General features: G+C 30.5%; 1 protein-coding gene across 1 annotated transcript in view; it reads right to left on the bottom strand.

The window, feature by feature from the left end:
• LOC129981358 (proton channel OtopLc-like) overlaps nt 1–6360 on the bottom strand; it is a 72891-nt gene extending 66531 nt beyond the window's left edge. Inside the window, exon 1 of the mRNA XM_056092179.1 lies at nt 6127–6360. Coding sequence (XP_055948154.1) covers nt 6127–6146 — 20 coding nt within the window. The 5' untranslated portion in view covers nt 6147–6360. The remainder of the gene's footprint in view (nt 1–6126) is intronic.
• Between the last annotated feature and the right edge of the window lie 9687 nt (nt 6361–16047).

The raw sequence follows: 16047 nt of genomic DNA, 5'->3' as shown, positions 1-16047 counted from the left end.
AAATTTATTTAGTAATTAGACTGCAATCCACCTCCTTAGTTCAGAGACTCACGGGAATTCACTGCTGATTGAAGAAGCTTCAGAGCATGGAAATATTTCGTAAAACAAACGGTTGACAAACAAATGTGTTTTTGTGTAACATTTCCGGTGGCAGCTGATAGGATATTGGCATTGTGGGGCACTGCAGCTCAGTTGGATGCAGCTCTTATTCTAAACTGAAATTCGTACTGAAGATTTTTTCACATTTCAAACAATGTTCATTCAAAATCATTTTAAGATTTTATTTGAAAACAATTAAATTTAAAAGATGGAACTTACTCAAATTAGAAAATTCAAACTTTTTCAGAAGTCCCGTTTTAAAAAATATACCACAGTACAGAGGAGAATAAAAAAAAAAAAAAAATTGAAACTCCTAGCGACATTAAAATTGCTCAATCGTGAATTTAAAAAAATTACGACATGTGTATGTCAAAATTTTAATTTAGATATAATGAATTCGATGGAGCCGAACACTAAACTAATTCATAGGTGAAAATAGAAAAATGATGAAAGAAGAAAAATTTCGAAATTTGACAAATACCAGATTTTCAATCAGTAAATTTTTGTTCTACCTAACTGCTTGGGGAAAAAAAAAGAACTGTTAATTTTTTCATTTGAATGTTCAAACATGACATCTGCTGTTACTATAGATATATAGCGCTTTCTACGAGTTTCCGAGTGAGTTATGAAGTGTTAAAAATTTTTTCTCGTGCGATTATTGAAAACACAATGTGTTGATGCATCTAAATAATAAAAACTATTTAGAAATAAATGCTTTTTTTTGTTTTGACATCGAGCTAACCAAAATATTGCTATTATAGGGGATGTCTTAATAGTATTGAAATGAAATTTCAGAAATCAAAGAAAAATTTGAATTGTCATCGAATTTTAATCAAAAACTTCCCCTTGTGGGCCAAATTCCAATATAAATAAAATCCGTATTCTTTCCAGGAATTAAAAAGAATATCAATTAATTTCTATGGATTTGGGGAAGAGTATAACATTATTTGGTTTCCCGAATTTGAATAAACGGTTCAATTAATTAATTAAATTAATTTCAATGAACTAATTAAAAATATTCAATTAATTTCTAAGGATTTGGGGAAGAGCAACATTCTCGAATTTGCCTCCACGACGTAGGTGTTCTTTTCCTTTTTTGACGTTTTTACTGTGCAACCTTCTGTTGCTTCCACTTTCAATTGTGTTGAATCTTAGCAGTTTAATAATCGACAAGTCACTACTATTTTCTATTTTGGTATATATACAGTTCGAAAATTTGTTACAATTATAGACAATGACAACGGCATTTAGTTACTAATATTACTATGACATATTTTTAAAAAAAATCTATTCAGCTATTTCATTCGGTACATATTTCCACTTAAGATTAGGAATGTTTAAGCAATTTACTGACGCGTTAGCATTAGTACTACCGATCGCCTAATCGCATCATTTATGTAATCTGATAAAATATCTCTTTTGATGAATGCGGTTATTACGTTCATGTGATCACGGGTTCAGACATTTTCTCCAATCGGCGAAAGCAGTTTTGGTGATTTTGCAGAAAAAATACGATTTTTCTTTCGGTAAAGTAAAATATTTCAATAAAATAAAAATTATATAAAAATATTTTCTCCAGAAATAAAATTTTTCTGCTCTTTAACACAGAAGACAAATCAAATCGATATGTGGAAGAATGCCTTACATTCGATAAATGTTTCGACAACAATATTTGATTTTCTTATATATAACCTCAATTAATTACTTTCTAAAAATAATTATTTTCTTATAATTCGAAATCACTTAAAACTTTTTCTGGGTTGAGATGGCTCTTATTTTCCACCGATGATTCTGAAATGTGCCGAATCAAAACGCCGTATTAGCAAATTCTCATTTGAAACTATACAAGTCCAAAATACTTTCTCACTTCAAGTTTTTCCTGCTTCCCTGTTCGGACGGCATTTTCTGCTGGTCATGATTAGTATAAAGATAATGGTCAATTCCTTCGGTAACATCACGAAGGATAAAAAATATTGTTATAGAACTCTATGTCTGCTACTTATTAAATCATATCTGCTACTTATTAAATCATGTCTGCTACTTATTAAACCATGTCTGCTACTTATTAAACCATGTCTGCTACTTATTATACTTTACATATAAATAAAAGAATGCAATTTTTATGAAAAATATAACTTCTTTAATTGAAAGTTTTATTTCTTTATTTTTTTCCTTCGTCGTTAAGGAAAGAGTTCAACTCTTAGCAATTTAATTTCTCAATTTTTTTTAAATCCATAAACAGGAAATGAACACACTCCAAATAAAAAGGCAGGAAGCAAGAAAAAAAGAGTGTGGGATCGCATTCAGATTTGATGCACTCTCAGATGAGAATTTTCTCTGAAATTAGCAGAATTCGCATTTACTTTATGCATATAAAAACTGAAAAGTGTGAAAGCAAAAGCAGTAAAATGTCCATATTTTGTATAATCCTATACTGCACCGTGAATCAACTATCATTTTACGATTCATTTTGAAAATATTCAATAAAATTTAAATTAAAATGTAACATTTTTAATGTTCAAACTAATGTTTTTTCCTCAATCTGCATAATAATTATCATTATTTTATTATTATAATAATACAGTAATATAAAAATAAAAAAAAATCTTTCGGGTACAGTCCCTTTAGTCATTTGTCTGGATGAATTCAGGGGGATATTTTCTATAATTACGTATAACACAGGATTTAGATAATTCGCAGTTTATATGACCGCAATAAAATTTCGAATTAACCCTTTAAAGGGCCATTTTTTTCTAGTCATATTATGTTAAAATACTTTTAGGCTTGAGATTAGAATAAGAAAAGGGATTCATTTAGCTTATTAGATAAATTTAATTTGATTCATTAATTAATTTTGTTAATTAATAATTAAGTAACAAATCAAGGCACATCATTTTGTGTGAGATAAAGAACTAAAGCATCTAAGTTTCTGTCTTTCTAAGAAAATTTGTCAGAATCTATGCCAACCTACATAAATGCATACAAAGATTGATAAATTTGGTGGGAAGCATACTTCCCACGGCCCTAGAAAGGGTTAAGAAAAATTGTTCTAAAAATGTGTACATCAAGAGAAAACGACAAATATTTAAAATTAAAAATGAAGGCTAAGACTATTTTTGAAATGTTCGAAAATTTCAATGAAATGTTCTGTTCAAATTAAAAAGTAAATACTTTTAATATATAAAATATAATTAATTCGCAGAATTTATCTAAATTATAACTAAACAAAAATGGCAAAGCTTTGAAAATAATAATTTCTATAAATAAGCAAGTAATTTAAAAAGATGGACACTTTATACAATCAAATGCCATTACACAATCATTATTTCATTTCAATGCCACAGCGATTGCGCAATGAAACACCATTATACAACCATCGCACAACGAAACTTGAAATTATAAATAGTTAATGCATGCATAGCGTTTTGAAACAAGTGATCATTTTTATTTCTTATTTTTATTGAATATACTATCAGTCTTAAGCGATAAAATGTTTTTCCTTAATAATTTCCCCTAAATCCCATATGCATAAATTTGATATTAATGATTTTTTCAAAGAAAAAAATCATTAATATCAAATATTAATTAAGGATATTTTTAAGCGTGAAATTCCGATATGCATAAGAACCGAATTATCTGAAAAGCCACACAATTGTTCTATTTATTGTGTAAATAAATCTCCGCTATGAAGTCGTAGCACATTGTTGTTAAAAATGTATCATCTGTCTCCTAATTGTCGTAGTACTTTGACTTCATTAATCATTCCTCCTGTAAACTATTCAAATGTTAAACAGAATCCTTTTTCTTTAGTTTTCAACAAAAAAATGGAGTTTAAATTTCAGTACAAAAATGAAATTTAATTTAGAAAATTATTCAAAAAACATTTTTTTAACCCTAAGTTCAGAATATTTTACTTTTTGAACTATAAAATGGTGCAATCTTCGTAAGATATGTCCAGCAATTATTATAGAAAAATGCCAAAATCTAATATAATTATTAATTAATTAAAATTTCAAAAGGAAAACTCCTTTTGAGTTGCCCATTTCCAGCACTAAAAGTATATTGGTGCAAAATTTGGTGAAATGGTTGATAATGCGATCACACAGATACGCATATTCTTTCAATTTCAAGAAAGACAGAATTCTCAGTTTCAGCTAAAATCAGAATTAATTATAATACTGAATGCTTTGGGATATCGAGGAATTATAGAAAATTCCTGAAGCACGATGTCACGTGCCCTCACGGGAATGCCAATCGGCTTATAAATAAACACGATTTTTTTTTTTTAAATGTCTGTAAAGTTTCTATTTTAGGTTTGGTTCAGATTTTGGCATTCACATCCAAACTGTTTTAGAAGCTTTGACGGCCAAAATTAATTTAAAAACTATTAAAAATTCAATAATTGAAATTTTTTAGCACTGCCAATACGTTTGCAGCTATTATCGAGGAGGGGTGGGGAGAATTCTTGAATTCTAATCATTACGCATTTTAAAAAAGGTCAAATATTTGCAATTAGAAAATGCAAAGCGGAAACCAAATGTCCAATGAGGCCTTTTAAAAATTATGACTTTGAAGTCGATGTGCTAAAATATTTATTATTGCAATACAAACTCACAAACTTAAAGTAAACTCAAAACTCACAAACGTAAAGTTAAATAAAGGCTTATACGATGAGCTCAATGTAAAAAAGAGTAGTAAAAACTTACAATATGCCAACCAAAGACATTAAAATTTTAAAAGGGCTAAAATATAAGACAAAAAGTGGTCTAAAAGCTCCCAAATTTTAAAAAAACTGAGTTTAAGGATCAATTGCAGCATGCATGTTGACATATTTGCTTTTATGTTACATAATAAATGCAAAACTGAAAATGGTTTTAAAAAATGTAATTTAATTTTAAGATTGTGAAAAATTGTGTTTTTCGTAAACAATGAAATGGTATTAACATGACGACAAAAAAACATGAAATTGATACAATTTCTTTTAAATGAACCTTGAAAAATTTAATAAAAATCGGAGAAATATCACTGTCAAATTTCAACCGATCCGTCAAGAGCATGGGAATTGTACCAATTTTATTTTATGTATATTTATGCTTTTATGCCTCAGATAAAGAAAGGCCTTTCATTCATGATTACTGAGGCGCAGACATGTTTAATTAATAAAAAAGTTCAGAAATTAAAAAAAAAATTAAAATCTTCGGATGAATCTAAACATGTTTAAATTATAAATGATACTTGTCATTATAAAGACAGTAAATTGGAGGAACCAAAGAAATTTGAATTACCAAATAAGTCACTGAATCAGTGGAGCGAATTCTTATTCACACCTTATGCTTTAATAGCATTGCTTGTTAAATTATATAGATTCATTGAGAGCGACTTTTACGTTGTTTGGGACAACACATATCATCATTTCACATATAGATATTGCTCTTTTTGAAAATACGCTGACAGCACATTGAAAATCGGTTTTAAGAAGTGAGCAACCCTTTTTCTAAGCTGGGGGAAGGATTATTGTCCAGAATTATCCTAGCTGGTCATTTTGCACTTAAGGAGTTTGTTTCATAGTACATCCTCAAATAAACCGAGTTTCCGGTTGAAAAATGGATTATTGGGGCAATAAACATAACCAACACATCACTATTATATTAAGTAGAACTAACTAAAATAGCTTCCCAGGAATGGTAATCATCTAAGAAACAATCTTCAAAATCCTCAAGTTTCGTAATACACAATTTTAAAAGTCCCAACTGTACAGAATTTTCCATTATATTTTTTAAATGCCCAAGTCGTTTCTTTAAAGTAGGAAATGCAAAAGATATTTTGCTGTCGAACATCAGTTCTCGGAAGACTCTCTTCCTCAACACTTGAAATAGACACGTGTTCTGAGAACTTTCAATCATCCCATCCCACGCAGTGAGCGTTAAGTGAAATTATTTCGGAATATCATCGGCACCACAGATCTCGAACATTGCTCGGTATTCCTGCGCAGGGCAGAGGGTAAACAAACAATAAAAAGTTGCTTACCCGTTACCCGGATCATCCATCGTGTGGAAGTTCAGCCAAGTGCTTCTGCTGTGGGCGCGGCTTTATCGAGAAATGCAAGCGATATTCGCCTACCCCTCGTGACCGCACTTCTTTTTCGTGGGCTTTTTTTCCCCGCTGTTGTTAGGTCCTGCTCTGCTTCAACTGAGGATCACTCTACGCTCCTCTTCCGCGCGCCCCTCCCGCCAGTGCATCCTTTCTTCCCCGAGCGGCTGTTTTCATTGTTACTTTTTTTTCCATTTGCTCAGTCTTTAATTATTACTACACGCCTTGTGTGAATGGATGACGTATGTCCAATGAATAAACTGGAGCGAACAGTACAAAGCTCTGTGTTTCTCGCTTCTTGGCGAAGTCGTGGCTAAAATAAGGAACGGCAGGAGCCGTGGCGTCACGAAAGCAAGGGATTACCCGGATGGGATGATTAAGGGGACAGACACCATGAGGGCCACAATCTTGCGCATATTTCATGTTTTGAAGGACAAGCGTTAGTAGGAGAGGAGGGGAGTGAAAATTAGCCCAAGCGGCCATGGATTTAGTCTTTTCTTGCCAAATTATCGAAAAGACAATTGCCCGGAGAACTTCAAAAATGTGTTGAGGTATTTTCAGAATTGTATCAGATTTTGTTCTTTCATTTGGTTTACAAGGGCTATATGTAGTTGCAAAATAAAAGTCAAATATGGTTTAAGATTTCTGTTGTTGTTTTTCATGTTCTGAAAATCACTTGTAGATTAGCATGCATACCCCTCCTCCATCCACATTATTTGTTTGGCTCATTCTTCTGGTTTGAAAATTTAAAATGCATTTGAAACAGTTTCTTTTTTTACTTTTCTTTCAAAATAATATTTTTATTCAAATTTGGTGGTGGTGGTGGGTTCTGCTCGAAGTACAGGTACCAACTCTCCTGAAGGATACCCATAACTAAAAGTTTTGTTGCTACAGCTCTCGTGATATGTGTTCTTCAGAAACTGCTTATAAAAATTAAGAAACCGACTTCGAATATAAATATAAAAATACTTAGCTTAAATTATATTAATCAGTGGAAATAATAAAATATTGAACTGTAAGAAATCTTTAAGAGAGTTTGTATCAGTATCTCGCGAATAAAATAAATACCAAATTTAAATCAAAAAATAATTTCAAACAAAATAATTTCGAAAATTACAAATCTTTTTAATAAAATCTAGATCCTTTAACTATACAAAATGCTCTCGATTTGCCTTGTCTTGTGAATCAGCCATTTAGACATAAAACAAACCGGACCAACCTCATCTTCAAGTCAATTTTAAAGCATAAAACAATCCCTATAATAATATTCTGAAATTTAGACGATATTTGAATTCATTTGAATGAATAAGTTCGAGTTTAAGAAAGGAAACCACTGGAGAAGAGAACATCGCTTCCAAGATTGAATATAATAACTCTCCTTCCTTCTCTGTTCCACCGTTTCTTCGTCGCAAATGCTTTTTTATTGCATTACTTCAATGGCGAGACGACTAAGAGTGGATTTTGCCAACGTGAGGCAAATGAGTTATTTTTTAGTCTTTTCTTCTCCACTGATACATGAACTAAAACTCATCTGAGCTTAATACTTATTCTCACTTATTTTCGTTTTTAATTTGAAGACAATTTTTTATTTTTAGAATAATTAGAAGAATTTTTCATGGAACGGCCCTTGTATTCTAAAAATGTATATTGAACTTAAGTTTCAGTTTAGGTTCTATTGAGTTTTAATTAATTTAATCAGAATTTATTTGTTAAATATATTAATATGAAAATAAATTCTTTAAAACTGTTCTAAAAATTCTCTTTTCCGAATTTTTAGGCAGAAATATTTTGAAATTAATTATTTTCAAATTTTAATTTTAATAGGCAATTAATTCATCATCATAGATTTGGTAAATTGACTATGGTAATGCCAATTCATTTTCTTCTCACGTTCAGTAATGGAATGGCGCTATTGTATGGTGCTATTTGTATGAATTCCAATTTCAGTTTCAATTTGTGCATTAATGCACACGTAATTAAATTCCAAAAAAAAATTAAAATAAAACATAAACATTAAAAAACTTCTCAAACTAGAAAGCGTGAGAAAAATCAATTACAAAGCATCAGAAATTTGGCAACGTGAGACCGCAGGCACTAAATTATTTTGAAATTCTTTCCTACGCAAAATCTGTTGAAGATAGATCACGTGAATTGAACTCATTTGCACTTCTAACTTTACCTTCATGCCTAATTTTTTTTAAAAATATTTTTTATTTCGTATGGCGCTAAGTTCTACATTGTTATTTATCTCTTCTATAACATTTATTCTCCTCATTTGTACAGAATATATAATTGAAAAATATGCTGCTTCTTATCGTACCATTTTACTCTTTTCACTCCTATGTCGCCATATAAAAGGATGTTAAATAAGGATTAATATTGTAATTTCATTATAGAAAATATTCTTACATTAATTTTTAAGAGTTATAGCAAATCTCAGTTTTCTAAAGAATACTTACATTCAAATAGACATAATTGTATGTTCATTATTTTTCGGAGGGTTAATATTATATGTGTACTTGTGTGCGTTAGTGGATTCTTTATTAATTCGAATAAAATTTTTGGAATTCCTCATAAGTGTTATGCAGGAGTAAATTTGTGCAAAAAAATTTAGAATATATTTATTAATTTCCGAAAATGTCGATACAGTATTTTTTTTTATTTTTTTTTTTTATCTGTCTGAAAAAATCCTAGTTTAAAAGAGGCTGCGATGACCTGGCGGTAAGGTCCCGGCTTCGGAGCCAACAGGTTTCAGGTTCCAGACCCGATTCCACCGAAGAACCTCCGTACAAGAGGGTATGTCGCACATTAAATTTGCTGGGGCTAAACATCCTCCCGCTGGTGTTGTGTGGAAGTTTGGAAAAGGAGGTACCAGATGTCGCCTTCTTCATCTGACCGCGATTCAAAATTACGAGGTTCATCCCAAAATAGCCCAAGTGTTGCTTTAAAAACGAGGCGTTAATAAAACTAAACCTAGCGTAAAAGTGCTCTAAAATTTAAAAAAAGTTTCTATATGTGATATATAGAAATTAAAAGCAGCAAATTTCATAATAATTGTTCCTGGGAAAAAAATTAAAAAAAAATTTTGAGATCGTAACGCTAAATAGGTTGGAGAATTGGAAAAATGCATTTTCGTGTCACTTTCTTCTGATTTACGAGCATAAAGCAAACTTTTAAAGTTGCAAAGCAACACTATTAGGATATGATTTTTTTTCCCGCTCCATGAAATTACTTGTAGAAAGTAAGTGCAAAAGTACTCTGACAAGTTACCAGTATAAATTGAATTATTATGGCAGATATGTTCCCCTTTTGTATAGCACGTACTTTAGTGAAATTACAAAATCCTCTCTCAAATAACAAATTTTGATGATAAAATCGACAAATTTCAAATAGCTCAAGCCTCGAGTTTTCGTGCTTACATACCAGTAAACAGGCAGATTTGCAGAGTTCCCACTGTCTTCCATATTTGATAGAAATTTACATTTTCGGCATTAAGATCATCACATACAAACTTTCATATCTTTCAAATCAGACATGTGCTTTTCGAACACAATGTGATCTGAAACGCAGAGAAAATCTTGGGATTAAATTTTATGATGATTAGGGCACTTTCCTTTCGCATATGAGAAAATAAAAATTCTCTGTGTAAGGCTTTCTAGAAGCTCGAAACGAGCTGCTGATCGGCGATTACTATAGAAAAGTAATGTTAAGAGATGTTGGTGTTTTACGTGCTATAAATTCGAAACATACAACACGGATCAACCAGGCCTTGTGGTTAAACGCTGTTTGACTGTTCTTGAGAGAGAAAGAACTACAATGAAGTTTGAGTGGTAAATTGAAATGCTAATGGAATTCTCTCCGTTATTTTTGAATCAATGACAAATTCAGGCTTTAGACTCAATGTAGTGCGCATTATGTGATCCCCTTTTAATAAAATTGTCAATTTAGTTAAACATTACGGAGCATTTTTAACTTAATCCTGTTAAGATTTATTTCTGGTAAATTTTTTTTATTTAAGTAACTTTGTGAAAATGCACGTGTCTTTATTTGATACTAGCCGCCTTTGTCGACCAGCCGGTTCGCCAATCTTAATGTTCGTTAAAATTTTAATAATTAAATATTTTATGCAATTCCTACTTTAATTGCTTTTTCATCAAAATATTTTATAACTTCAAATTTTGATTGTCATATAATTCATTCATAATATTATAAAGGCCTTCAGTCATAACGTAATATGTATCTCTCTCATTTTCTGTTAGCACCCGTAGAATTTATGCTTTAAATTAAAGTGGAAAGAATTTATCTTCAATTAATATAATAATATTTTTTACTGAAACAAAGCATTTTCTTATAATCTGATTACTGAAAATAGAGCCACTCAGCGTTTAAACTTTATGGGCACTAAAGAATATCTTTTTAAATTTATGTAATATCTCAAGAGTTGGTCAACAAAATTTTCTTAGATTCATTATGAGCAGATCGATTAATTAACAATGCTTAAATTTAAATGCATCAAACACTAAGAAAATAAAACGAATCGTTTAAAATAAACGGTTGAAAACAGGTTTTAAAAAAACTACTTAAAAAACGATGTACTTAAAACTATAAGCATATACAAAAAATATATAAATAACATAAATACAATTTACTTACAAAAGCATGCAACTAACCCAAAAATAATTTAAATCATCCAACGTTGTTATGGCAACAATCAGAACAGAATGCGCATGCGTGAATTTTCTTCGCCGGTTACGTAACGCAAATACGTGATTTTTTCTACGCCAGTTGGGGTAACGCTATGCGGATTAGAAATTTTTAATTTCCTTTATTCTGTTTTATTTTAATTCAAAATTACTTCAGAATGAATCTGAAAGATTGATTCATTAACAATGTTTAATTTTAAATGCATCAAACATTAAGAAAATAAACAGAACCGATTGAAATAATCCGCCGAAAAATTTTAACCCTAGCCTCATTACTGTTGGGAGAAAAAATAACTGAAGCCTTTCTCGTTTGGAGCTGGAGATAATGGAAGATTTTTTTGGCGGAAAAGTTGGCGGTGGGGAAAATGGAAGATTTTTTTGGCGGGAAAGTTAGTTTTTAACTAATAATTAAAATTCTAATTAAAATTTGAAAAAAAGGGACCCCAGGTGCACATTCCCGACCTCTAAGGTATACATGTACCAAATTTGATAGCTGTATGTCAAATGACCTGGCCTGTAGAGCGCCAACACACACACACACACACACACACACACATTGAGCTTTATTATAAGTACTAGCCGCCTTTGGCGACCAGCTGGTTCGCCAATCTTAATGTTCGTTAAAATTTTAATAATTAAATATTTTATGCAATTTCTACTTTAATAGCTTCTTCATCAAAATATTTTAAAACTTCAAATTTTGATTATCATATAATTCATTCATAATATTATAAAGGCCTTCAGTCGTAACGTAATATGTATCTCTCTCATTTTCTGTTAGCACCCGTAGAATTTATGCTTTAAATTAAAGTGGAAAGAATTTATCTTCAATTAATATAATAATATTTTTTACTGAAACAAAGCATTTTTTTTATAATCTGATTACTGAAAATAGAGTCACTCAGCGTTTAAACTTTATGGGCACTAAAGAATATCTTTTTAAATTTATGTAATATCTCAAGAGTTGGTCAACAAAATTTTCTTAGATTCATTATGAGCAGATCGATTCATTAACAATGTTTAAATTTAAATGCATCAAACACTAAGAAAATAAAACGAATCGTTTAAAATAAACGGTTGAAAACGGTAGAATTTATGCTTTAAATTAAAGTGGAAAGAATTTATCTTCAATTAATATAATAATATTTTTTACTGAAACAAAGCATTTTTTTATAATCTGATTACTGAAAATAGAGTCACTCAGCGTTTAAACTTTATGGGCACTAAAGAATATCTTTTTTAATTTATGTAATATCTCAAGAGTTGGTCAACAAAATTTTCTTAGATTCATTATGAGCAGATCGATTAATTAACAATGTTTAAATTTAAATGCATCAAACACTAAGAAAATAAAACGAATCGTTTAAAATAAACGGTTGAAAACAGGTTTAAAAAAAACTACTTAAAAAACGATGTACTTAAAACTATAAGCATATACAAAAAATATATAACTAACATAAATACAATTTACTTACAAAAGCATGCAACTAACCCAAAAATAATTTAAATCATCCATTGATAACGTTGCCATGGCAACAATCAGAACAGAATGCGCATGCGTGAATTTTCTTCGCCGGTTACGTAACGCAAATACGTGATTTTTTCTACGCCAGTTGGGGTAACGCTATGCGGATTAGAAATTTTTAATTTCCTTTATTCTGTTTTATTTTAATTCAAAATTACTTCAGAATGAATCTGAAAGATTGATTCATTAACAATGTTTAATTTTAAATGCATCAAACATTAAGAAAATAAACAGAACCGATTGAAATAATCCGCCGAAAAATTTTAACCCTAGCCTCATTACTGTTGGGAGAAAAAATAACTGAAGCCTTTCTCGTTTGGAGCTGGAGATAATGGAAGATTTTTTTGGCGGAAAAGTTGGCGGTGGGGAAAATGGAAGATTTTTTTGGCGGGAAAGTTAGTTTTTAACTAATAATTAAAATTCTAATTAAAATTTGAAAAAAAGGGACCCCAGGTGCACATTCCCGACCTCTAAGGTATACATGTACCAAATTTGATAGCTGTATGTCAAATGACCTGGCCTGTAGAGCGCCAACACACACACACACACACACACACACACACACACATTGAGCTTTATTATAAGTACTAGCCGCCTTTGGCGACCAGCTGGTTCGCCAATCTTAATGTTCGTTAAAATTTTAATAATTAAATATTTTATGCAATTTCTACTTTAATAGCTTCTTCATCAAAATATTTTAAAACTTCAAATTTTGATTATCATATAATTCATTCATAATATTATAAAGGCCTTCAGTCGTAACGTAATATGTATCTCTCTCATTTTCTGTTAGCACCCGTAGAATTTATGCTTTAAATTAAAGTGGAAAGAATTTATCTTCAATTAATATAATAATATTTTTTACTGAAACAAAGCATTTTTTTTATAATCTGATTACTGAAAATAGAGTCACTCAGCGTTTAAACTTTATGGGCACTAAAGAATATCTTTTTAAATTTATGTAATATCTCAAGAGTTGGTCAACAAAATTTTCTTAGATTCATTATGAGCAGATCGATTCATTAACAATGTTTAAATTTAAATGCATCAAACACTAAGAAAATAAAACGAATCGTTTAAAATAAACGGTTGAAAACGGTAGAATTTATGCTTTAAATTAAAGTGGAAAGAATTTATCTTCAATTAATATAATAATATTTTTTACTGAAACAAAGCATTTTTTTATAATCTGATTACTGAAAATAGAGTCACTCAGCGTTTAAACTTTATGGGCACTAAAGAATATCTTTTTTAATTTATGTAATATCTCAAGAGTTCGTCAACAAAATTTTCTTAGATTCATTATGAGCAGATCGATTAATTAACAATGTTTAAATTTAAATGCATCAAACACTAAGAAAATAAAACGAATCGTTTAAAATAAACGGTTGAAAACAGGTTTAAAAAAAACTACTTAAAAAACGATGTACTTAAAACTATAAGCATATACAAAAAATATATAACTAACATAAATACAATTTACTTACAAAAGCATGCAACTAACCCAAAAATAATTTAAATCATCCATTGATAACGTTGCCATGGCAACAATCAGAACAGAATGCGCATGCGTGAATTTTCTTCGCCGGTTACGTAACGCAAATACGTGATTTTTTCTACGCCAGTTGGGGTAACGCTATGCGGATTAGAAATTTTCAATTTCCTTTATTCTGTTTTATTTTAATTCAAAAGTACTTCTGAATGAATCTGAAAGATTGATTCATTAACAATGTTTAATTTTAAATGCATCAAACATTAAGAAAATAAACAGAACCGATTGAAATAATCCGCCGAAAAATTTTAACCCTAGCCTCATTACTGTTGGGAGAAAAAAAACCCGGAAGCCTTTCTCGTTTGGCGCTGGGGATAATAGAAGATTTTTTTGGCGGAAAAGTTGGCGGTGGGGAAAATGGAAGATTTTTTTGGCGGGAAAGTTAGTTTTTAATTAATAATTAAAATTCTAATTAAAAATTCGAAAAAAGAAACCCCAGGTGCACATTCCCAACCTCCAAGGTATACATGTACCAAATTTGGTAGCTGTATGTCAAACGGTCTGGCCTGTAGAGCGCCAACACACACACACACACACACACACACACACATTGAGCTTTATTATAAGTATATAGATAGATAGATATAGATGACCGATGAGTGTGCTGCATCCGTATCTGCAGACCATTTTATTAAAAAAAAAAACTCTTAGTGTCTAGTTATATGATGAATGAACGCAATGAGATAGAACAATTTTTATTTGGCCATATGCTTATATCTCATGATTCATAGAATTTGTAATTCTGACAAATTTATTTATTTTGTAACTAAGTCGATAAAACTATTTTATCTGCCCAAAGTAGACAGCTGCTTCGATGGAAATGAATCCTGGTAGCTGTTAACAGAGTCTTTTGAAACAAAACGACTTCAGGTGAAGGTACATCGAAATCTCTAATGTTTTTTTAAGAAACGTTCAAAGAACAAGTTTGTTGACTCTTTCGATTCATCGTAAAACGACTTTAAACTGTTTTCCCTTTTTTGCCTTCTCTTTTCTCTTTTCTAGTATAGTAATCGCCAAAAAACTGAAATGGGTGATTTCAATGAATTTCCCCATTTCAGACGTCTCCGAACTTGAAACTCTTAGATTCTGACCCTTAGATTCTATTTTGCAATGCTCTTACGTTTTGTAGATTTTACAGGTTGATAAGTTCAGGAAAATGATGCAATTTAGAAAGAAATTTTTAAACTTTTAAAATAGGATTAAATCTTACCGTATGTTTGGCGCAGTTTAATCAAAAATGGTTCTTGCGCCAATAAACTCCATCAACCAACCAACCAACCGAACTTGAAAAATGCATTTTTTGAATTATGTCCCTCCCTCTATGAAAATGATTCAAAAACTCTTTCATCTAGACTGGTGAAATTTGGTCTCTACACTGAAGGATCTAACCATCCATCTTATAGATTTCTATCAAATTTTGAACGAAATTCAATCAGACTTGATTTATAGACTTCATTAAGATTGTCCGAATACAAGTTAAAGTGATAACTGCGAGGCTAAAAGTTGTAGGTCGTACACTAGATTATACACAGATCTAGCATCTAAAGTCTAGATACATATCAAATTTTCAATTACATTTGTCAAGGAGTGGATCGTCTGTCGGTTTGTACTTTTGTATGCAAGCAAACGTGATAATTTAAAAATGTAATGATTTGGGGAAATGAAATTTGGTGTGTCATCTAGTGACTAGAAGTGCAATTAAATCAAAAATTAATTTTAATAGGTGGAAAAAAGACATCCAAAACACACTCGAAGTTCAAATTTTATATAAAGCTGAGGAGGGAGATAAAAACTTTTGTTAGCGAGTAAGCGAGAAAGTTTCGTGGAGACCACTCAATCTCTTTAATAAAATAATATAAATTGTAAAACAGAATAGTGAATTCAAAGCAAAAGTAATCCATAAAATTTACTGGTATCTTGTAAAAGTATCTTAAAATCAGTCTACTAGCATATTTTCTAATATAAAGTAATATTTAAAAAAAAAAAAACTGAGCGATAATGGTAGAAATTATTATTATATGAAAAACAAAATAATTAATTCTTTAGATAAATTTAGGAAATAATTTTTTCAGAAACAC

Source organism: Argiope bruennichi, chromosome 8 (genome assembly GCF_947563725.1).
Source record: "Argiope bruennichi chromosome 8, qqArgBrue1.1, whole genome shotgun sequence".
Taxonomy (NCBI): domain Eukaryota; kingdom Metazoa; phylum Arthropoda; class Arachnida; order Araneae; family Araneidae; genus Argiope; species Argiope bruennichi.
This window is presented reverse-complemented; position numbering and strand designations above follow the sequence as displayed.